The 22,818-nt window shown below is 38.5% G+C and overlaps 1 protein-coding gene across 2 annotated transcripts in view; it reads left to right on the top strand.

Annotated features, from left to right (window-relative positions):
• Nucleotides 1–22,818, top strand: part of DCUN1D1 (defective in cullin neddylation 1 domain containing 1) — a 46,916-nt gene that overhangs the window by 8,098 nt on the left and 16,000 nt on the right. The window contains exons 1-4 of one of the 2 annotated variants that reach the window (XM_043992162.1): nt 1,097–1,206; nt 10,870–11,086; nt 12,470–12,638; nt 14,407–14,537. In XM_043992162.1, the coding sequence (XP_043848097.1) occupies nt 10,912–11,086; nt 12,470–12,638; nt 14,407–14,537 (475 nt within the window). In that variant the 5' untranslated portion in view covers nt 1,097–1,206; nt 10,870–10,911. Of the gene's footprint in view, nt 1–1,096; nt 1,207–10,869; nt 11,087–12,469; nt 12,639–14,406; nt 14,538–22,818 lie in introns of those variants that run through there. The other variant, XM_043992161.1, reaches the window with a different exon arrangement.

Here is a 22,818-nt window from a genome sequence, read left to right as displayed (position 1 = left end):
ATGATTTGGACTGTTAAATGGTCTTTCAAGTCTTTTCCAATATGGAATACATTGAATAGAAGAGTCTCCAAAGAACTAAAAATGAGAATCACCTAAGGCTTTAGAGTGATGCAGCATATAATCAGTGGGGACCTTGGAAGAAAAATGATAAAAGGTATCAACAAGAAGTGTGATAGGATGGGAAGATGGGCAGGTCCAGTAGTGAGGAAAAGAAAGGAGAGGTCCCGAGCCAGAGTGCTCTGAGAATACATGCTCACAGTGTTGAGAGAGCTCAAGGAATGCCTCCTGGACTTGTATGGTGCCCTTAGGGACACAGTTTTGAGAAAGACAGACCAGAGTCACACAGAGATGGTGTTCAGCCCCCTTGAAGGAAGTGCCCAAATTGTGACATTGCACATCTATTGGCAGATGCTAATTCCTACCCCCATTACTACAGATAAGCCAAAATTAGCAAAAATGTTTGGCAGGCTACAATTTTACATCTAGGGCTTAGACTTTTTCATAGCATAGTCAAAGCCAATATTCATTTTCCAGTGCTGAGCATCTGGAATAAACACTACATTCTCCATAAGAGTGTACTTTCTTGTTTTTGTTTTTGTTTTTGTTTTTGTTTTTGTTTTTGTTTTTGTTTTTGTTTTTGCAGGGCTATGGGGGTTAAGTGACTTGCCCAGGGTCACTCAGCTAGTAAGTGTCAAGTGTCTGAGGCCGGATTTGAACTCAGGTATTCCTGAATCCAGGGCCAGTGCTCTATCCACTGCACCACCTAGCTGCCTCCAGAGTGCACTTTCTTGTTGTTAAGCTGTGCTTGTCTTTTAAAGTAGGTTATTCCATATGTGAGATATCACTATGAAAGTGGAAGAGAAAGAAATTCCCAGTCGCTTAAAGTTGAGCCTTTGAGCCAATCTAACAAACAAATAACTTTTAATTTGTGTATAATGTGGTATTTCTCAAAGGGTATAAAATAAATTCATAAGTACATTGTAGAAAGTTCAAAATGTCTTTTCTTTGTTGAATGAAATACTTTTTTCCAGGTAGATTGCTACTATTGCTACAATTACATTGTATGTTTATGTATTCTTTTTTTTTTGATTCTTAGTAACAGTTCAGCACTTTGAAAAAAGTTAATTTCAACTACCATTTGCAAATGTGAGCTGTAGAAAATTTCTGAATGAATTCGGCCCATGCTAAAAAGCAGACTTTATTAGGGTAATTATTGAAATAAAAATAATTATTTAATTACTTTTTCTGAGTCTTTTAAATCTAAAACCAAAACTTTTTGTTTCTCCAGTACACATTTTCACTTTAATTTTGCTTTCTACCTATGGAGTCATCTGTAAAATAAAGAGTTTGGATTTTAGGGCTGCTAAAGTCTCTTTCAACTCTTAAATCTATATTCTTGTGATCCCATGATTATCTGTTTTCTCTGAGTCTCAAGCATCTTTGTTTTTTTAATCATAAAAGTATTTTATTATTTTCTAGTTATATGTAGAGATAATTTTCAACATTTGTTTTTATGTTTCTAGTTCCAAATTTTTCTCCCTCCCTCCTCCCCAAGACAGAAAGCAATCTGATATAGGATATATATGTACAGTCACATTAAACATATTTCTGCATTAGTCCTGCTGTGAAAGAAGAATCAGAACAAAAGGGGAAAGTCTCAAAAAAGAAAAAAAAGGTAGAAACAGTATGATTCAATCTGCATCTAGATTCCACAGTTTTGTTTTTTGAATTTGGAGAGCATTTTCCATTTTGAGTCCTTTTGAATTATCTTGGACTGTTGTATATTGCTGAGAAAGAATCAAGTCTATCACAGTTGATCAACACACAATGTTGTTGATACTGTGCTCATCACTTAGCCCCAATTGCCTCACCAAAAAAAAAAAAAAGATACTGTGCTCATCAAGCATCTTTATTAATCCCTTGACATTCTCTTTCCTGCTAGACTTTGGCTTTTCTATCTCTGAACATATAAAACACAAATTGTAACCACTTGTTTTGTTTCCACCTGTTTTTTAAAATTGACTTAGGCCTATAAACATTTTCTCCCCTACAGTTTTGCATTCATCTTTAAAATATTATATTTTTTTTGTAGGAACTTAAAGTTAGTTTCACTTCTAAGTAATCCTTTCAGGTAGTCATAGCCTACTTGTTTGATAGCCTACTAAGTCCAAAAGAAGATCTTGACCTTTCAAAGGAAAGGAGTGGCCAGTTTTTTCTCTTGTAAATTTCAAATATGTTTTTATTTACTTTTTTAGCATGTGGAAGGGCTTTTTCTATACAGTTCTGTTGGCCTCCTTTTCCTTCTTTCCCTCAAGTTTTCCCTCTACTTTTAAAAAAATTCTTTGAAGGTAGCAGAGGAGGTCGTGCCCCCTTCCACTGTGTTCTTACTTTGCCCTTTCTTTCTTTCTTTCTTTCTTTCTTTCTTTCTTTCTTTCTTTCTTTCTTTCTTTCTTTCTTTCACGGGACAATGAGGGTTAAGTGACTCGCCCAGGGTCACACAGCTAGTAAGTGTCATCTAGCTACCCTCACTTTGCCCTCTCTTCTTTTTTTTTTTTTTGCAGGGCAGTGGGGGTTAAGTGACTTGCCCAGGGTCACGCAGCTAGTAAGTGTCAAGTGTCTGATGCCAGATTTGAACTCAAACTCCTGAATCCAGGGCCAGTGCCTTATCCACTGCGCCACCTAGCCGCCCCCAACTTTGCCCTTTCTGGAATAGTAGCTTTGAAAATCAACGTTTGAGGGTTTAGAAATAGGCAGCAGTTTTCTCCTTAGGCCTTAGCCCTCACATGTTTAGATAAGTGAGTGATTTTTTGATGAAACAAGGCCAAATTTGATACTTGACTACCTAAGTGATCTCTGTATGTGGAAGATAAAATTCCAGGGCTTAAGTTTATTTATTTAATTTGAAATACTAAATATTTTGTTAATATCAGAATAAATATGTTCATTTTTCTGAGATCACTTAAAAGTTTTTAAATAATTATGACAGATTTTGGTGGGGGAATGGGAGTGGGGTATTGCTAAAGTCATTTGAATCTGGAGGTAATTGGAATAAAGTTAGAAAATTAATTCCTTTTAAAAAAAACTTTTTAGGTCTGGGCATCTTTATTTCCTTCTGGTGGTTCTAAAAAAGAAAGATGAAGCAGAGCAGGGTGAGCAGCTGTAAATTTGTAGTCACAAAATTTAGAAATAATACTTAAGATTGGTGTTAGGGTGTGTTTTATATTTACAAGTATCATACATTGGCATCTTTAAATTCTTACTTGAAAATGTTAGGTTTTAGTTTACTTGGAGACTATCTTGTGAATGTGAATGCATGTATATATGTGCATGTTAGAATGAAAAGTAGGTAAGAAAGTAGATGCTAAAAAGAATAAGAAATACTGTATAATTATTTCTATCCTTCATAAAATAAGTTTGATCAGTTTGGTGGCAGTAATATGTTTGTCATATCCAAAGTGTTTTTCACTTCTTCACCTTCATCTTTTACGTGATGTTTATGTTGCTTTAAAATAAAGGTTAAAATCTGGTGTGATTAAATATTAATTAAAATGTACAAATAGCCTTTTTGGCTTTTACAAGTAAGTAGATGACTGCCATTCCAAATTTTATTGTACTGTTTATTACTTTGTTAGTCTTTGGTAGAGTTGAAATCAAAGATATGTTACAAGTGACAAAGTATCCCATATCCTCTTGGCAAGACAGTAAAAGAAACAACGTGATCAGAACAGATCTTATATACATGTGTATCTTTACTATTGTATCATCTTATATATTTGTTAATATTTGGATATTCTTAACCAATTTTAGTACCAAAAGTTGTATTATCTAATTTGCTGCCTACTTAAGCATATTCACAAAAAAAAGATTCCAAATTAATGGCACATATTACATTGGGCCGTGCTAAACTTTTATAACTGATGCTCTTTGTTGTTGAAAGTTTGTTTATGCCACACTTGTGATTTAAAAAATAATAATAAAGAAGTTGTTAACCTATCTCAACACTTCTTTCCAGCCACAAGAAATACCTGCTCTGGCTAGCCCCTCTCCCCATTTCCCAGCCTTAATTTGTAGAGTAGTGCCAGATTCATCTTGCCCTTTTATCCTTAATTCACAGAGGGTGAGTGAGGTGCTTTCTGCTAGATTCTCAGGAGACTTTTCTCTGTGACTCTGAAAATGAGTATATACATTTCATCCACCAATTTTGCAGGCAAAAGAGGGGGCAGGACTTAAGACCCCAGAGTTGAATTCAACTACTCTGATCTACTGTACAAGTTTAAAAAAAAGTTTGTTCCAGGTTCTGGGAATCGTCTGGGAAATGAAACAGTGTGGGCTGTGAATAACATCCTTGGCAGAGCGAGGGTAGTTGTTTGACTTTCTAAGAACCCTGATAATTAATAGTCAACGTGTTTACTTCCTCAGTAGCTTTTGGAGAAGATAACTAACTTAAAGCCTTTTCAACCAATACTGGCTATAAGTTTTTATACCTAAAAACTTTAATACAAAGTATTGCAATTGCCCATCCCCTCACCCCAAAAAACCCCTCAACACTTAAGAAATTTACATTTTAATCAATTAAAACATTGGAATATAGTATAATGGATTGGAATTTTTGAACTGGTGGTGTTTAATTATTCATTTTTATTATTTAAAAAATTTTTATAGGTAAGATTTTTTCTCAGCTCTTCTTTTATTCCCCAAATCCTCAAATATTTTGCTGTCTGGGAAGTCATTAATAGATTCAACAGATCCATTTTGTCATGCAAAGTCAATCAGTCTTCAAACACCTGCTATGATCCAGGTACTGGGCTAAGTGCTGGGGATATCAAGGCAAAGTGAAGTAGTTTGTGCCCTCAGAGTGCTTATATTCTGCCAGGGGAGAGAACATGTACATACCTAAGCTTGTGTAGAATATATATGAAGTAAACCCAAAGTAGTTTTAGGAGGAAGGACACCAACAACCTGAGGGATCAAGAAAGGTTTGCTCTTGAGTTGAATCTTGAAGAAAATGAACAATTTCAGGAAATAGAAATGAGGAAGGAGTGTAGGCTTAAGGGGAAGGCTGGTGCAGTGCCATAAGTCAATTGGTCTTATATTTTATTAAATGCCTACTATGTGCCAGACATTTTATAAGTACTGAGATAGAAAGGCAAAAAATAATCCCTGCTCTCAAGGAGCTCACATTCTATTGGGGGAGACAACATGCAAATGACTGTGTACTGATAAGTTATACAGATAGGGTAAATTGAAGATAATCTCAGAGGAGAGAGATGGTACTAAGATTAAGGAAGACTGAGAAAGGCTTCTTGCAGAAGTGGGACTTTAGTTCCAACTTTGAGATTTTAATAAAGCCAAGGAAGGCAGGAAATAGAGATGAGAGAGAGAGAGATTTCCAGACATGGGGGACAGCTAGGGAAAACACTTGAAATTGGAAGCTCGAAGCAAAGAGGTCAGTGTCACTGGACTTTAGAATACATGGAGGAGAATAAGGTATAGGAAGACTTGAAAGGTAGTAAGGAGCTGTTTATGAAGGACTTTGTATTTGGTCCTGGAGGTAATAGGGAGCTAATGGGATTTATTGAATTAGGAAAAGAAATACTGATATAGACATGTGTTTAATGAAGATTAATAGCTGAGTGGAGGAGGGACTTGAGACAGAGAGACCGGCAAGCTATTGCATTAGCCCAGGTGCAAGGTGATGAGGGCCTGCACCAGGGTTGGGGGTAGTGGCAGTGAAGAGAAAGGAACATATATGAAAGAATTGAACATAGAAATGACAGGCCTTGGCAACTGCTTGAATATGGGAATGTGGAAGATGGGTGAGAAAGTGAGGAGTTGAGGACAATGGTACCCTCCCCAGTAATGGGGAAGTTAGAAAGAGGGGAGATCAGTTCAGTTTTGTACATGTTAAGTTGAAGCTGTTTCTGGATAGACTGTAATTTGTAAGGATCAGCAAGAAGGTTAAGCTGGACTGTAACAGATTACTAGAAGGAGGGAAGTATATAGACATCACTATATGGGGTTTATTGGACTGGTCTAGACAGGTGGATTGTCAGACAACATATTATCCTAGAGGTGATAGGGAGCTGCTGGGGAGTACTGAGTCACCTCCCTATACCACACTTTACTCATGTATAAGACAAGGGGCTTGAATTTGGCTACTTGAGGTCCCTTCCCTCTCTCTATATATATGATCTTATGAATAGGAGAATTCTGTGGTCAGACCTGAGCTTTAGGAAAGTTTCTTTAGCAGTTGTGAAGAATGGATTGAAGTGGGGAGGTACTTGGCAGGAAGATCACTTAATAGGCCATTTCAGTGGTGAGGGTGAGAAGCGATCAGTGTCTTCACAAAGTAGTGGATTTTTGAGAGAGAGGAACTGGGCAGAATTGATGTGGAGATAGAAACAAGATTTGGCCACTAAACAGAAAAGTGACTTAATAGGCTTTTCTTCCTCCAACAAAAGGGATCAAAAGCTATAGGGAGCAAAGAATGGTATTTATTAAAGTATATTAAAACCTTCTTTTGATTGGGTTTACAACTAACCTTTAAGAAACAAATGCCATCAAATGAATAAGAATAGATTATGTTTTTAAATATATATATATATATGTATATCTCTGTCTCTGTCTCTGTCTTTCTCTATATAGATCAGATTATTTTTAAAAGAAAGTCAAGGCAACCAAAGTCTATCCCTGTGCACAGGAACTTTATCTTCTACTTTGTTACTGGGATAGCATGAAGTATCCTCCTACACATTACCTACTGGTGACTTAAGTCTATGCCACAGTTTATGAGAAAAAGACCGAGAGTTTTAGTGGACTACTTACTTGACATGAGTTAACGGTGTGATGTGGTAGTTTTTTAAAAATCCCCCCAAACTAATGTGATCTCTGGGTACATTAATAAGAGTAGAGTAGCCAGAACAAGGGATATTATAGTTCCTTGCTCCATATACTCTTTCCTGGTCTTACCTTAAATATATATTTTTAAAATTTCTTAAATATAAGCTCTACACTTTAAGACCATTGTCAAATTACCAGCATGTTGGGGAGACTTGAAACCATGTCATATCAGGTACTTAGCCTGTACAAGGGAAGTCTTAGGGGAGATAAGGTAACTATCTTCAAGTATTTTAGAATACTGTCATGTGGACAAGGAATTAGATTTATTTTACTTCATCTCAGAGGGGCAAAATGAAGAGGAGTAGATTGAAATTCACTATTCTTTTTTTTTTTTTTTGGAGGGGCAATGAGGGTTAAGTGACTTACCCAGGGTCACCACAGCTAGTAAGTGTCAAGTGTCTGAGGCTGGATTTGAACTCAGGTCCTCCTGAATCCAGGGCCAGTGCTTTATCCACTGCACCACCTAGCTGCCTCCCCCCCCCCCCAGTTCACTATTAATAAAGGTCTTCCTAACCCTTCTGGAGTTGTCTCAAAATAGTGTGGGCTGCCTTGGGAAGTGTAGGGAGGGCCCCAGTAGAGGCCAGGTGGCTGTTTATTGGGAGTGTTAGAACAACCAATCCCTATTCAAGTAGGAGTTGAAACAGAACAAGTATTTTCAGTGTACTTCATTTAGGGCCCTATGTACACCAGTACATTTTATGAATATCATTTACACATTTTCTGCTATAAAGATTGAAACAAAAATGTTTTCTTGGTTAATTCTCTGAATTAAGTAGAAATTTTAACTAAAACTTGTTCTTGCCCTTCAATCTCCCTGTGACCCCTTCTCTCAACCCCAAAGCATTTTACTGTAATGAATATGAAACTTAAAATTCTGGGGAGAAAGTGCTTTTTCAAAATGTAGAAAACTTCAGGGAAATATGTTGAGATATTGGATATGTAAATGGTATTCTCTGGGTTCACGTATGAATACACATTGAACTCTTTTTAAAACTGCTTTCTGTCATTTTTAGAACAAGTTAGGAGGGTAGCTTATGGTCACTGCTGGCATGTTGCTTGTCCCTGAAGTAACCTTTCCATAAAGTACTTGAGGAGAGGATTGGTAATTTTATCCCAAATGAGAAGCTCCCTCCCCTTCTATTTTCAGCAAAACCAAACAACCCCTTCCAAGGTAGGGTTGCTATTGAAATTTAATTAGTTTAGAAATTAATAATTATACAACAGGACCATCACTTTTAAAGAAGAGAGGTCAATTTCAAACTTACTCATAAGCAGTACTGGTTTTGAGGGGGGAAATATATAATTAAACCTCGTTTGAAGCATATTTGTTCCTTATTAGTCCCATATATTTAATGTTAGCATTAAGCCATTTGGCTTTTCATGTTCTGAACTTTGATATTTTATTGAAAAGTTCAAAATGCTTTATAAATATTTATCCACGGGGAGCAGCATAGTTTAGTAGAAAGATCTCTGGACTGGGATTCAGACCTGGATTCTAATTCTGGCTCACTATCACTTAGCTGTGTGACCTTGGGCAATGAGAAAGAAGAGGGGGAATTGTCTAAAGAGACTAATATGGATTTCAAGGAACTCCCCAACCAACTTAAATTTTAAAAAGACATGTTCAGAAGATGGAAACAGGGGCAGGTAACCAAGGATGAATACAAAAGTGTGGACAGTATCAAGATTTTAAAATATATGAATCAATTAGAACATTTGGCCAAGTCTAAAAGGTGGAATTGGGGGGGGGGGAATTGAAGTCTTGCACATGATTTACAAAAATCAGCTTGAGAGAGGCAAGACTGTATTCCACTGAAAAAGATATGTGGATAATAGTGCACTTCAAGCACAATCTGTGTCAACAGTTTGATATGATAGCCAAAAAATTATCATGATTTTAGACTGTATTCAGAAGCATGATGCCCAGGACAAGCAGTATGGTATATAGGAGGCCAGCTTTGGAGTCAAGAAGACCTGTATTCAAGGCCTCACAGTATATATCAGCTACATGACAAAGGACAGGCCATTTAAGCTGCAGGACCCAGGTAGAGCTCTGTAAGATTACGTTTCAGCTGCTCTGTATTAGCAGGGGGTATTCCTACACTCACAAAATCACAGGACTGGAGGACTGAGGCAGTCATTAGAACACATTTGGAATATTGTGTTCACTACTAGGAGACAATTCTAAGAAGGACATTGGTGATCCAATGAGTAGGCTGACTAGGTTGGTGAAAAGAAGGGCCTTGAGAGATTATGCCTCATGAGAATCAGTTGAAGGACCTAAGGTCTGTTAACTTGGAGAAGAGAACAGGGAGTTGGGAGGGATGGTGGAGGTCTTCAAGTACTTGAAGGCATCCTAGGCATAGAATTTTAGAGTGAGAAGTAACCGTAGCTAGATCATGGGGTCCACACCCCTTGTTTTAGTGGTGAAGAAACAGGCTTAGAGACCCTTGCCCATGGTCACATGATTAGTTCCAGAGCTTCAACTAGGATACAGAATTCTCGTCTAGTGTATTTTCCTATAGACTGATCTCCAGTCCCATCTTCTATCCTGGCAGAGGGCTCCCCAATAAAGGGACCTTTACCCTTCACTCTCTTCCTTTCTACTAGTCTGCCTCTTAATTTCTACCCTTACCTCTAATCAGTAAGCTTTGTGCCTCAGTATCTCTCACTCCACTAAATGATGCCTGTGGTGTCTCCTTGTAGTATAAGGACATCTGTTAGGTCCTTTGCCCCCACCACAGTGGAAAGTGAAGCCCACATAATTTTGCCTATGCTCCATCCTTTAAATTGCCCATCCTGTGGAAGGGAGATTAGATTTCTTCTGTGTGACCCTAGAGAACCAAACCATGTTAGGGGCAGTGGGTTGGCATTGTTGCCAACCCAAGAAAAATGTGCCATCAGAGCCACCCAGAATTGAATTGGACTGCCTTGGGACATAAGGGGTTCCCTTTCACCAGAGCTCAAACAAATCTTTTAACTTTTCTAAGTCTTGCTTTCCTCTACTATAAATAAATGGATTGGACTTGATGATTGCTTGGTTCCTTCTAGCCTTAAAATTCAATGTTCCCTGACTCAAATCATTAAGTTTACATGTTTAACCTCATTATGCAGGTTGCTTTTTATTATTTGCCAGCCCCTGTACCAATTCTTGGCCATAGCTCAGGTACGGGCATCCTCATAGAGTTTGTTGGAGCAGGTACTGTGGAGGGTGGCAGAGAGGCAGAAAATAATAGTGAACCAACTGATGAGGAGGGAAGCTTTGAGAATAAGTATTTGCAGGGAAGCTCATGATGGTAGACAAGACTTACACCCTTGTTCTCTGCTTCTTCTCTCTTTGGGTCAGAAGAAATGAGGAATTTTCTGGACCAGACAATAATGCTTCTCTGTTAAGGAGCCGTTAAGAAATTTGGATCAACGGGGGCAGCTAGGTGGTGCAGTGGATAGGGCACTGTTCCTGGAGTCAGGAAGAGCTGAGTTCAAATCTGGCCTCAGACACTTGACTCTTACTAGCTGTGTGACCTTGGGCAAGTCACTTAACCTATATTGCCCACCCCCACCCCCCATTTTTTTTTTTTTATTTGGATCAGGGATAGTGATTGGAGGTCAGGGGGAAAAGGAAACCAAAGAGAGAAAGACCAGAGTCTGGTAGAAGTCTCTTGGATACTAGAGCAAATTCTGTATCTCCTTCTAGATAGTGAAAACTATAAGAAGATTAAAAAAAGGGAATGTGAAATAAATTAGGTAGACTCTTTGTTTCTATTTCCTTTCTCAAAATACAGATAAGTGATCATGTTTATTTCGTATTAAAACTTATAGTGAATATTATTTGATTGAAAGTATATCTCATTAATATGTCATAGTTTTTAGTGAGAACAAAAGTAGAAATCAAAGTAGGCTACAGTAGAAATATTCATTCTTGTTGGTTGTTATATATTTCATTTCTGCTTTCTTTTCTGATTCCACTAGAACAAGTTGAAATCATCGCAGAAGGATAAAGTTCGTCAGTTTATGATCTTCACACAATCTAGTGAAAAAACAGCTGTGAGTTGTCTGTCTCAAAATGACTGGAAGTTAGATGTTGCAACAGACAATTTTTTTCAAAATCCTGAACTTTATATACGAGAAAGTGTTAAAGGATCATTAGACAGAAAGAAGTTAGAACAGCTATACAATAGATACAAAGGTGAGTGCTTTAATTTTCCAGTAGTTTCTAGTTTATATGACTCGTGTGTATATAGCATTCCTCTCAATAAATATGTTATCAACTGAAGTTACCAGACCAAGCTGTTGTGGAAAGCTGTAATCACCAGGAAACATTCTTGTGTGGTCTTCACATTTAGCAGTGTGGTGAGTGACGAGAAGAGAACTGTCCTTGGAATCTGTGGACCTGGAATTGCCAGGACCTTTAGACTGGACAAGACGACCTCTAAAGAAGGTCCATCGTGCTTATCCTGGGACTGGTGGTTTATTTGTCTATTTTTTTCACTTTTGAAGCAGTGATCTTTTCAAAGTATAATTTTTATCTCTTTCCTGGGAGAGTTTTGAGAGAATGGTGATATCAATGTATAGGATATTCAGAACAATTTTAAAGTAACATTGTCCATAACTTTTGCCAGCAAGCTTGGAGGCTGCTGTTTAGCTTACACTCAGTTTGGATGGAAGTGATCATTGGGCCTCTTGTGTACCTTGGAATTCTTAACCTTAGGAAAGTCAGAGGTCTGTTCATTTTCTTTACTGGAAGAAATTCTTTCACTCTCCATTTCCTAATTCAAGAATAGTAGGGGAGTCCGTTTTCTTTCCTTTTCCCTTTGAGTCAACTGATGAATTTTTTTGATAAATGACAAAAGAAAATTTTGGGGCCTGCTGAGCAAGTAGCTTTCCTTTAAATTGGACGGATTCTTGCCAGTACCATTGGGTTAATTGGCACATTTTATAATTATATTGGTGATTTCTTCAAATTGAGAATATAATGTTCTGCTGTGGTCAAACTGTTCATAAGAGAAAAGGAATTTCATTCTGTTGTGATGATCAATCAGAGAATGACTAAACAAAACATGACTTTTAATACTTCTTTCAGAGGTCACATTCCTGTTTAAAGGTGACTGATTTTCTGAATGTGTGTGAGTATGGAAGAGTGTCCCAAGTACAAGCAAAGCTCTCTGTCATGTCCATGACTTTGCTTTGGGTGGAGGTGAGGGGTAGGGGGTTTCTATGTGTTGATTTTAAAATATTGTGAGGGGGGCAGCTAGGTGGCGCAGTGGATAAAGCAGGAGTACCTGAGTTCAAATGTGGCCTCAGACACTTAATAGCTGCGTGACCCTGGGCAAGTCACTTAACCCCCATTGCCCTGCAAAAACAAAAACAAAATATTGTGAGGAAAATGTTTTATTGGCATTTTAACTGTTACTAAATTGTTAAGAGCACAGTTTTAAAATGGGACCTTAAAAGCAGTGTTGTTTCTTATGAAGACCTTGTTTTAAGAAGCATGGAAACAGTGATGTGCAATAGAACCAGAGAACTTGGTCATTTTTCTTTTGCCTTATTATTTTGTTCTTATTTTTCTAAGATCCTCAAGATGAAAATAAAATTGGTATAGATGGTATACAGCAATTTTGTGATGACCTGGCACTTGACCCAGCCAGTATTAGTGTACTAATCATTGCTTGGAAGTTCAGAGCAGCAACACAGTGTGAATTCTCAAAGCAGGAGTTCATGGACGGCATGACAGAATTAGGGTGAGTATACAGCAGGTGGGAAAAACTGAGTACACGATCTGAAGCATTTAAAGTTTCTCCAATTGGTAGAAGCTGTTAATTTTAAGATTTGACTATAATCCATATGTATAGAAATCATCTTTTTAGGGGCCATTTTTAGAAAGGTTCTTATTTGTGCAGTTGACTTAATTTTTAGTTTCCTGGTCTTGGCACTGATACATAACAATTTGTAAAATATTTTTACCAAGCTATTCATCCTTGCTTTTTCACATGTAAAAAATTAAAATGAATTATCTTTATAATTTTCCACAGATTAATACGTGAGCAATAGAGGCAATATTGTCAACCTCTCAGTCTTGCTGTCCTGATCTATAAAAAAGAGGCGATTTCATTAATTAGGTTATCCCTAACATTTCTTCCAGCTTCAATTGTTTGTGAATTTTGTTTAGAACATAGAAATGTTGGGAATCATAGCATTTTTGAGGTGGTAGGTTGCTTAAATCCGACTATTTCATTAGCCCTAAATTCAGTTTCTGCTATTATATATAGCTTTGAATAAGTAGACTAGTACGAGTCATGGGTAGAACTAGTTGTATAACTTCCTCCCAGAACTTGAGGATTTGGGGAGTTTCCTGGTAATTCAATCTGGATGGTGAATAAAGCAAATCCTTTTGGTTTTTGGCCACTACATGGAATTTTCTATAGTAGTGCTACTGCTTTGCTGAAGTAGATTTATTAGAATTTATTGGAATTTCCAGATATTTTATTTTTTTCTTTTTTCCTATCTAAAACTGAAGTGACAATATAACTAAATGAGATTCAAAATCATATTTCGAAATAAAGTATTGATACCTTGGACAATGGCATAGATGGGTTTAAAAATTATGGATTGATAGGTTATTTAATATATTAAAAAGAATATTTATATTTTTGTTCATTTTCTTAGTCATGTATTATAAAGACAGTAAGATTTTCTACATATAGATATAATATACTTTGAACTTAAAAGTAAAATGCTTTGTAAATAATAGAATCACTTAACTGATTTTTATTTCATTAATCATGCAGTAATGTGACTTTTTATTTTTAAAAAGGGGTGAGCAGCTGACTAAAATGTTTAGTCACTTAAATAAGAATAAAATTATGAACTGAATTTTTACCCAGCTTTTTTTTGAAGTCCAAACCTGTGATTTCATTGCTGTATGGAGCTTTTATAACTTCCTCCAAAGAAATAAGAAACTTCCTCTTAAAATGCATATTAGCAACTATTCTTCAACTTGTAATCTTTGAAATATTTTTGAACTTTAGGAGCATCTGTTTGCTGATAAAAACTTACTTTGCTGAAATTGTCTGATATGGGGCAGCTAGGTGGCGCAGTGGATAGAGCACCGGCCCCACGCAAAAAAAAAAAAGAAAGAAAAAAAAGAAATTGTCTGATACTGCTTTGATGAATACTTTGTTATACAAATTATAAATCATTTTATTATTTTTATCTAGCCATTAAAGTGAATTTTTACCGGGAAGCACTTTGTTAGTTCATTTCAAATGATTAAATGTTTACTAATTTAGTTTTTTAGTTATTTTAGGAAATTCAAATTTCTTTAGATTTTAAAAAAAGTGCATTTCTCATGAGCATTAGTGTAGTTCTACTGAATATATTAAATCTAAGGGATGAAATTTTAACTTCTGAAAATTGTTTTTTAAAATTGTGTTTTATAAAATAAGGATGAATGTTTGTAATAAATTAAATAAGTAAAAAAGTAACTTCTGAATTAACTTTAAAATATAGATGTGACAGCATAGAAAAGCTAAAGGCCCAGATACCCAAGATGGAACAAGAGTTGAAAGAGCCAGGACGATTTAAGGATTTTTACCAGTTTACTTTCAATTTTGCAAAGAATCCAGGACAAAAAGGATTAGGTGTGTATTTTTTTTTAATCCCTTTTGCTACAAATTATGTCTCTTGATAATTTCTTTCCATGTAGAAAGTTATATGTCTTACTCTGTGGGAGTGCTCTACCTATCACAGAGCCACAACCTATATCTGTCCAGCATTGTTGGGGATACCTGGATAAACTGAGCTACCATATCATGTATGTATATACTGTGTATGAATCCCTACTCTGCAAGTCAGGAGCATACAGCAATATGTACTTAACACTACAATTGTTATCACAGTATTCAAAAAGCACTTGAGAATTTTTTGACTTCTCTAGTCATTATTCTAAATTGTTCTATAGAACAATTAGAAGTTCCAGCGAGTGGATATTTCTGGATAAGAGAATGTTTGGATAAACCAATTTTCTCTGACAAATAGGTGTTATACCTATGTAATATTAGTGAATATTTAAATAGATTTGTGTACATATATCAGTCATGTGTGGTTTTTTCCTTCTGTATTGCATATTTTGTATTCTGGGGTAACAGATGTGGGAGGCAGTATGGTGAGGTGGAAAGAGCCCTAGATTTGGAGTCAGAGGGCCTGGGCTCTAAGTCTGGCTCTGCTTCTTATACCTGAGTGACTTTAGGCATATTATTTACTCCTCTGAGCCTCAGTTTCTCTATCTGTAAAATAAGAGGATTGGCCAGTCTAGGTCACCCTCTGAAGTTCAGCTCTTGATCTTTGATCTTATCATCTTATCCTGAAGGAGCTTCAGACCAGGAAACCTTAATGAGTATTTCAATTATATAAATTCTATGAATTATATTAAAGTGCTACATTGTGTAGTGTGCACATAGAAAATGGGAGTTCAAGGGAGGCTGGAAGAGTTGTGAAAATGTTGATGAAGGGGCCGAGACTTGGGTTGAGTCTGAAAGTATGGGTAGAATGGGAATAGCTAAGACACAGAGCAGGAGGGCACCAACTTGAATTGGAAGAGGAGAGGCCTGACTAGAGGAGAGAAGTAACAAAGTATGTAGATCAGATAATTCTAAACTTTAGACAAGAAATAAAGATCTATTGAAGTTTTTTGAGTAAGTGACATCTTCATGTTTAAGGATGGTTAACATGGCAGACAGTTGGTTGACTTGAATGGAACAAGTCTGCTGATAATGGTTTTCAAAGTCTATTTTCATTGGTGATGGTAGTAGATACACAACATGTAGGTTTCACCCAGTGTTCTAGGTTAGGGAATCTCAGTGATAAGTGAAGAAAAAGTTGGAAAAAGTGGCTGGACCCAACCAAATATTTCCATACAAAACTATCCAGGCTGGAGGTTACACAATTTTAGATTCTTAGGGATGGGTTTTCAGGACCTTAGAAAGAGGAAGATTCCAAATGAATAGAAAAGATGACCATACCATTGCTAAAATAGAGGCAACCAAGAAGATGACAATACCTACCAACCCACAGTCCTGGGTTTTTCTCCACTGTAAAAATATTTGTGAATTTGTGCGCATGCAGTCAGGATACCCTTGATTTTTTTTTTTAAATGTAGGAAGGCAATATTTTGGCTTCTACAGGTCACATCTTCATAGTCACTCAGTTAACTGAGAGGTGCGGCATCTAAGAATTGGCTTCTCTTCAATAGCAACCTTTCTTTGAAGACCTGCAGTAAGGGGAAACACCACAGCCCCCAAACAGCCCATTCCATTTGGGGGAAGTTGATGTTTGCAGCTTTATCTGTTGCTCCTAATTTTCCCTGAAGGGCCTTGCAGAACAAATCTGGCCCCGCTCCTCGATGATAAACCTTCACATACTCTAAGGGCTATCATTTCTTCCCTGATTCTTCTCTTTTTTTGTTGTTTGTTTTTGCGGGGCAACAGAGGTTAAGTGACTTGTCCAGGGTCACACAGCTAGTAAGTGTCAAGTGTTTGAGGCCGGATTTGAACTCAGGTATTCCTGAATCCAGGGCCGGTGCTTTATCCACTGCGCCACCTAGCTGCCCTCCTGATTCTTCTCAATAGTTCCTTTCATCTTTTTTCAGATGGTACAACAGTCCTTCCATTATCCTAAATTAATAACTTTGGCATTTATTGTCAATTCCTCAGTCTCTTTCATCTCACATAGCCAAATCAGCTGCCAGATCTTGCTCTTTGTGTCTTCACATCATTTCCTGAAGCTGACTCCTCTTTCTTTGTACAGCTACCACCTTTATTCATCTCCTCATGGTCTCTTACCTTGATTCTTGCCCAAGACTCTTCATTGGTATGCCTGCCTCATGTCTTTCCTCATTGTAGCTCACCTGGAAACACTACCAAAAATGTGATTTGTCCTCAAGCCCACGTCTGACCAGGTCATTCCCTATCATTCAGCTACAGTGGTTCTCTGTTGTCTCCAGGATCAAAGATAAACTCCTCTCTCTAGCCTTCAAGTCCCTACACAGCCAGGCCTTAACTTGACTTTCCAGCCTTGTTGTGCAGAGCTCCCCCTTCCACCCTCTGTGAACACAGCCTTTCTCTTTTTCCATCTCTGTGCTTCTCCCTGGACTGTGCCCCTCCTCACCTCTGCCTCCTAGAACCTCTCCAGTCTTTCAGTACACAGTGTAACCACCGTCTTCTACATGGAGCCTTTCCTGATTCTCTACTAACCCCCCCCCCAAAAAAAAAAAACCAAACCCTTCCTATTTTGTATCTTTTGTATTTATCCCCTCTGTTAAAATAGCATTTTATTGATGTCTTCTGTTTATTGATGTTATATCATCATAGTCATCTGAAGTATCCCCCACCCAAAGAGCCAGCCAATGTAACAAATAGTATTTTTATGGAAAAAGGAAAAAAATCAGCATAACTGATTGATACCTTGAAAAAAATCTGACATCCCTTGTAATATGTGGATCTCCCACCTCCACCAAGGTTGGGGGTGTCCTCATATCTCTTCATTCATTCAAGTACTGCTTGATCTTTGTGATTTCATCACATTTATTTTTGATTTGTTGCTGTGGTTCTCTTCATTTACATTGTAGTCTGTGCATATTGTCTTCTTGGCTCTTGCATCAGTTCATGTAGCTCTTTCCACACTTCTCTATATTCATCATACACATCTTTTTTACAGCACTGTAATGTTGCATCATATTCATTTACCACAGTTTGTTGAGCCATTTCCCAGTTGATGGGCATCTACTTTGTTTCCAATTCTTTTGCTAGAGTAGCAGACATTTTTATGAGCTCAAAGGGTTTGCAGAACGTTGTACATATTTGATCCTCACAAAACCCCTGTGAAGTAGGGGCCGTTGTTATCCCCATTTTACAAATCAGGAACCCGAGGCTGAGAGAGGTTAAATGACTTGCCCAGGGTCACACAGTTTATTAGTATCTGGTATAGGTTTTGACCTCAGGTCTTCCTGACCCCAAATCCAGTGGTCTTTACCCATGTGTCACCTAGAGTTGTAAGCTCCTATTGAGTAGAGATTGTTTTATTCATTGTATTTGTATCTCAAGTGCTTAACACAATGTCTGGCACATAGTAGGTGCTTAATAAATACCTGCTAATTGATCGACATTCTCAAGTCTTCCAGTTCTGGTTGCCCTTTTCTGGAACTTCAGCTGGTCAGCATCCTTACTGAAGTTTGACGCCCCGGTCTAAGTGTTCCTTGTATGGCCCAACCAGAGCAGTGTGTGGGGCAGCTCTCCTCTTCTGAAGGCTAGGAGAGACTCAGATGCTTTTCTAAAGCTTATTCTTTCCCCGTTACGGCAACAGCTTGTAACCTACTTAAAACCCCTGGTTCTTTTTCACAGGAAACTTGGCGAGTTGTTCTTATATATTTGTAAGGTTGGTGTTTGGGACCCAAGTATAGCTCTAGGATCTTTTTCCACTTGGGTGCTTGTTATGGCTAAAATCACTGTGACTACTGCTCGCTTTCTCTATTTTCAGGATAGTAGAATGGTAACGTGTGTGTTTCCACATGCCATTCTTAAAGCCCTACCAATAAGCCTCACATTTACACAGAATTAGTTACTATTAACCCTTAAACATAAAACATTATTTAACTTTTACTTAATAAGGCAAAAGCAGCAATAATCAGAACAATTATTGGTAGGAGGCAAAATCAGGAATGATTGGAAAATCATAATCCACCCCTTGGCCTGGATCACATTCCTCCCCCAGTACATGTAGTAGCCATGGGGAGGAGTGTGCCCACACTTAGAGAAATCTAGGCAGACGTCCCGTAAGAGTAGGAAAACCCATGTGCCTTGATATTCTTGCTCCCTTCAGGAAAAATCTGTACCCAGAAAGCTGCTTCTGTGCTCCTAACTCTTCTTCTGGTCTTTGCCTCGCTTTTTCCCTGTTGAATTGTAGAGAACTACCAGGCCCTTGTGAGGAGTGTCTTCTCTCGCAGGTTGTCAGCTACAACAGGGTACCTACCCGGCCACCAGGCCCAGCTCACTCTCTGAGCCCCCAGCAGCCGCACCAGTTTTTCTCAGCCGTCTGTCTCCTCCTTCTTGTGGCTTTTCCTGGGCTCTTTGCCTCTCTCTGTAGCTTCTTCTGGCTTTTTTTTCCCTCTCCCAGTGCCTCAAATTCAATCCTCCCATTGGTCAGCGATTCATATTTACCTTATGAGGTAAAACTGAAGAGATGTAGCTTTTTCTCAGCTATGAACCCAGAAACCCTTCTGTACCTGTCCCAGCAGTTTTCAGTTATTGGAGTTAGAGTTTTGTCAGTTAAACTTGACCACTCTAGAAATCATCATATGCAAATGACTTACACCATCTTTACCTTGGTCATTGTCCTGCCTTCACACAGGCCTTTTCACTGTGTTTGTCAGGGGCAGTGCGCCATCTGGCCCTCAGACCAGGCTGCGGTCCTTTCTGTAGATGCTGTGACAGACTGTGGTTTCACAGCTGATTTTATCATTTTCCTTACACAAATGCTCTTTTTCTAACCAAATCATTCCCATGTGAATATGTTCCTGAGTGACACCTTATTGAGAGAAAGCCTTTAAGGATATCTTTTTACTCTCATGTCTTTATTTCTTATAAACATCTGGCTCTTCTCTGCACTATTGGTCTTTCATATGAGTCAGTCAATAAGCATTAAGTGCCTACTCTTTGCTAGACACCACTAAGCACTAGGCATGACATGCTAAACAGAGAGAGGCCCTGTTAGGGATCTGGGGATACCATCCATACAGATTGGATTTTCTCATACATATTATGTGAACATATATTCACATAGGTTATGGAGTATTCATTTTTTTGTTACTTTTGAGGGTAATATTTGATTTTTTTTCTTTTTCATTTTTTGAGAAATTCTCTCCTCCCTGAGATATCTGTTGAAATTATCCCTGGGTGCTTTCCTATTCTATCATTTCCTCCATGGGTTTCTTCAGTGGGCACTTGGTCTGTGCAGCTCCTGTCCAGCTTCATCTCCTTTAGTTCATATTCCACTCATTCTATCAGCTCATTGAGGATTACAGTGTTAGGGCTCACGGCTGACCATTCACACTATCATTGATGATAAAAAGAGATTGTTTTGGAACTAAGTATAAACATCTGTTTGCTTTTGAAAAAAATATATTAACTGCTGTCTAATCTGTAAACTCCTGGCTGGTTGAAAAATTATAACTGTAATCTGGCTGGAGGCATCCGTAAGCTGCTGCTAGCTGTCTTCCTGTCTATAGGCTATTAGCTGCCTAAGCCAGTCTGTAAGGGCTATTTAAAAAAATCCCCCAACTGCTTCTCCCAGACTGATAAGAAAAAGCCTCTTTTCAATTTAACACAAAAACAGGGTTTACTGATAAGAATAAACTTAGGGATAAATGTAGAAATAAGGACAAAGAAAAGCAAAATACAATCTGTGAACTTGAGACACCAGACTCACTCTCTCTTTTATCTTTCTCTTCTGCCGCCTGCATATTTCCTCCCTCTCAGTAGCTCTCTCTGGGTAGCTGTTCCCCCTCACCGTCAGCCGCCCCTCTCCTCTGCTCTACATCTTCCCCTTGGTCTCTCTCCATAGCTCCACCACTCTACGTCTCCTTCTACCAATGACCCCAATTCCGTAGCTCCATGTCTCCTTGTATCTCCTTTTTCAGTCCTCCTTACCAACCGACCTCCCTTCTTCTCCGCTCCCTGCGTCTCTATCCCCCAGGCTATAAAAACATTTCTCTCCCCTAAAACCTCAGGCCGGGCAGCTCACTCACACCAAGCTAATTGGTTGGCAGCCCTAGGGCTGCGGCCAAGGGGCTTGAGGGAGCCGTGTGCCCAGCAGGCTGGAGGAGATCGCTGGGGTATATCCCCTCAGGGCAGAGGGAGCTGGGGCTTTCTGCAGCTGTCCAGCCGACCAGCTGCCCCCAAAGGCTCCTAGGCCCATGGGGCTTCTTAGCTCAGCTGCTGAAGTGGAGGGGGAGGGGCTCCAGCCCGGCTCACACAGACAAAACCCCTGAGAGCTCGGGGCTTTCTAATCTTAGCCAAACGCAGGGTCCCGCAAATGACAATATATTCTTACACTTTCCTTGTTTCATCTACAAATGGTGTTAGTATGATGTGGCACAGTTGGCTTTTATGCCAAGCCTTTTATTGACCACGTTTACTTCTGCTTTGTGAGGTTTTATAAGGAGATGCTCCTTAGGGTCTTCCACTACCCTCTGTAAGATTTTCTGTTCTAGTCTAAGTCCCTCTCTTTGGTTTAAAAAACCCAGGGTGAAGTTCTCTTCCCCTCAGACCACTTGCCTTTTCACCCTCCTTAGATTGCTTCTGCTCATGTCTTGGCATCTGCAAGATTGAGGCCTTCTTGCCAAGCTCCCCTGCAGAATAGTAGACCCCAAGATCTTGTCTGTCTTGGCCTGACCTTTCAAGGATGTTGCCTTCAGATTGAGGCATCCCTCATAACTACAGAATCAAGCCTCTTTCTCAGATTTTTGTGAACTTATTCTTTAACTTCTTGGCTAATTCCTTCTGTCCAGGTATATATAATATATTCCGTTGGGAACCCCCCCCCCCTTTTTTTTTTTCAGTTTGTCCTCACATGCTCAACACCATTTTTCTCCTTTTGTTTCTTGGCTTTCCTCGTATTACCATGTCTTCTTAATATACAGTACAACTCCACCATCCCTTTCATTTCATTCTTTTTCTTTTAATAAGTTACACAGAATTATATTCCATGAGTCCAATTCCACCAAGTCTTGGTGATACTTGTTTTGTCATGTTTATTTCCTTGCATTGGGAACTCTAATTTACTTTTGTTTATTTTCCTTCTGTTAACGCATTTGTGTATAGACATATGAGGCTGTGGAATTTAGTGCTAGCTAGTGTTCTGGCTACCATCTCCTATGAATTCCTGTTCATATCTTCTGCCCTCCTTTCTGTGCTGTACCTGCTATTTCATATGTACGTACTGTCTTCCGCATTAGAATATAAGCTCGTATCCTCCAAGCCTAGCGCAGTACTTGGCACATAGTAAGCACTTGATAAATATTTGTGATTGATACCAGGCTTGTAACTGTGTGGGCCTTTTTTCTTCTCCACCCTTTTCCCATATAAAAAAAAGTTTCTTTATGTCTTTTGTTTTTACATCTGTCATTTCCAGGTATTCTACTCCCTCTCTTCCTGGGGACTCCCATTGTTACAAAGATAAGTGGTTCAGCAAAACCTCTGAACAACAGCGATTATGTCCAACAGTGTAGGCAGCACTTCGTGCCAGGGCTCCCACCACCAAGAAGAAGGAACTCTGCTCATTTCATACAGAGGGATAGGATTGGTCATTGCAATTACTCCCTGCTTTTCCATTTGTTTGATTGTAGTCCTTGCATATCTTATTCTCCTGGTTTTACTTCACTTTACATCTATTCATGTGAGGCACTAGTAGGTAGAAGGAGCAGGACAACTTCATGTTGTGTAGGAGCTGGTATCTGAGCTGAACTTTCATGGAAATCTTGTTTCCTTAGAGCCTGAGGTAAGCAGAGCTTGCATTGTAGGCATGAGGACTGGGGAGGGAGACCACTGGAAATAGAATGGTATTTGTGAGTAAAGCAAGAAGCCCAGAGGGCGTGAAAAGGGGTCAGGTTGTGAAGGACTTTAAAGCAAAACAGAGGATGGTGTATTTGATTCTAGAAGTAATAGGGAGTCCCTGAGGTTCTTTGGACAGCAGAGTAGCTTGGTCAGATTTCTATTTTGGAAAGATCATTTTGGTACCTTTGTAAAGGCTGGGCTGGAAAGATGAGAAACTTTTTTTTTCAATCTTTTTTTTTTTAAGCATTTTATTTTCCAGTTACATGTAAAGATAGTTTTCAACATTTGTTTTCATAGGATTTTTATCTCCAATTTT

This window comes from Dromiciops gliroides, chromosome 3 (assembly GCF_019393635.1).
Source record: "Dromiciops gliroides isolate mDroGli1 chromosome 3, mDroGli1.pri, whole genome shotgun sequence".
Classification (NCBI taxonomy): domain Eukaryota; kingdom Metazoa; phylum Chordata; class Mammalia; order Microbiotheria; family Microbiotheriidae; genus Dromiciops; species Dromiciops gliroides.
Note: the sequence above shows the minus strand (reverse complement) of the source record. Positions and strands in the feature narration are given on the sequence as shown.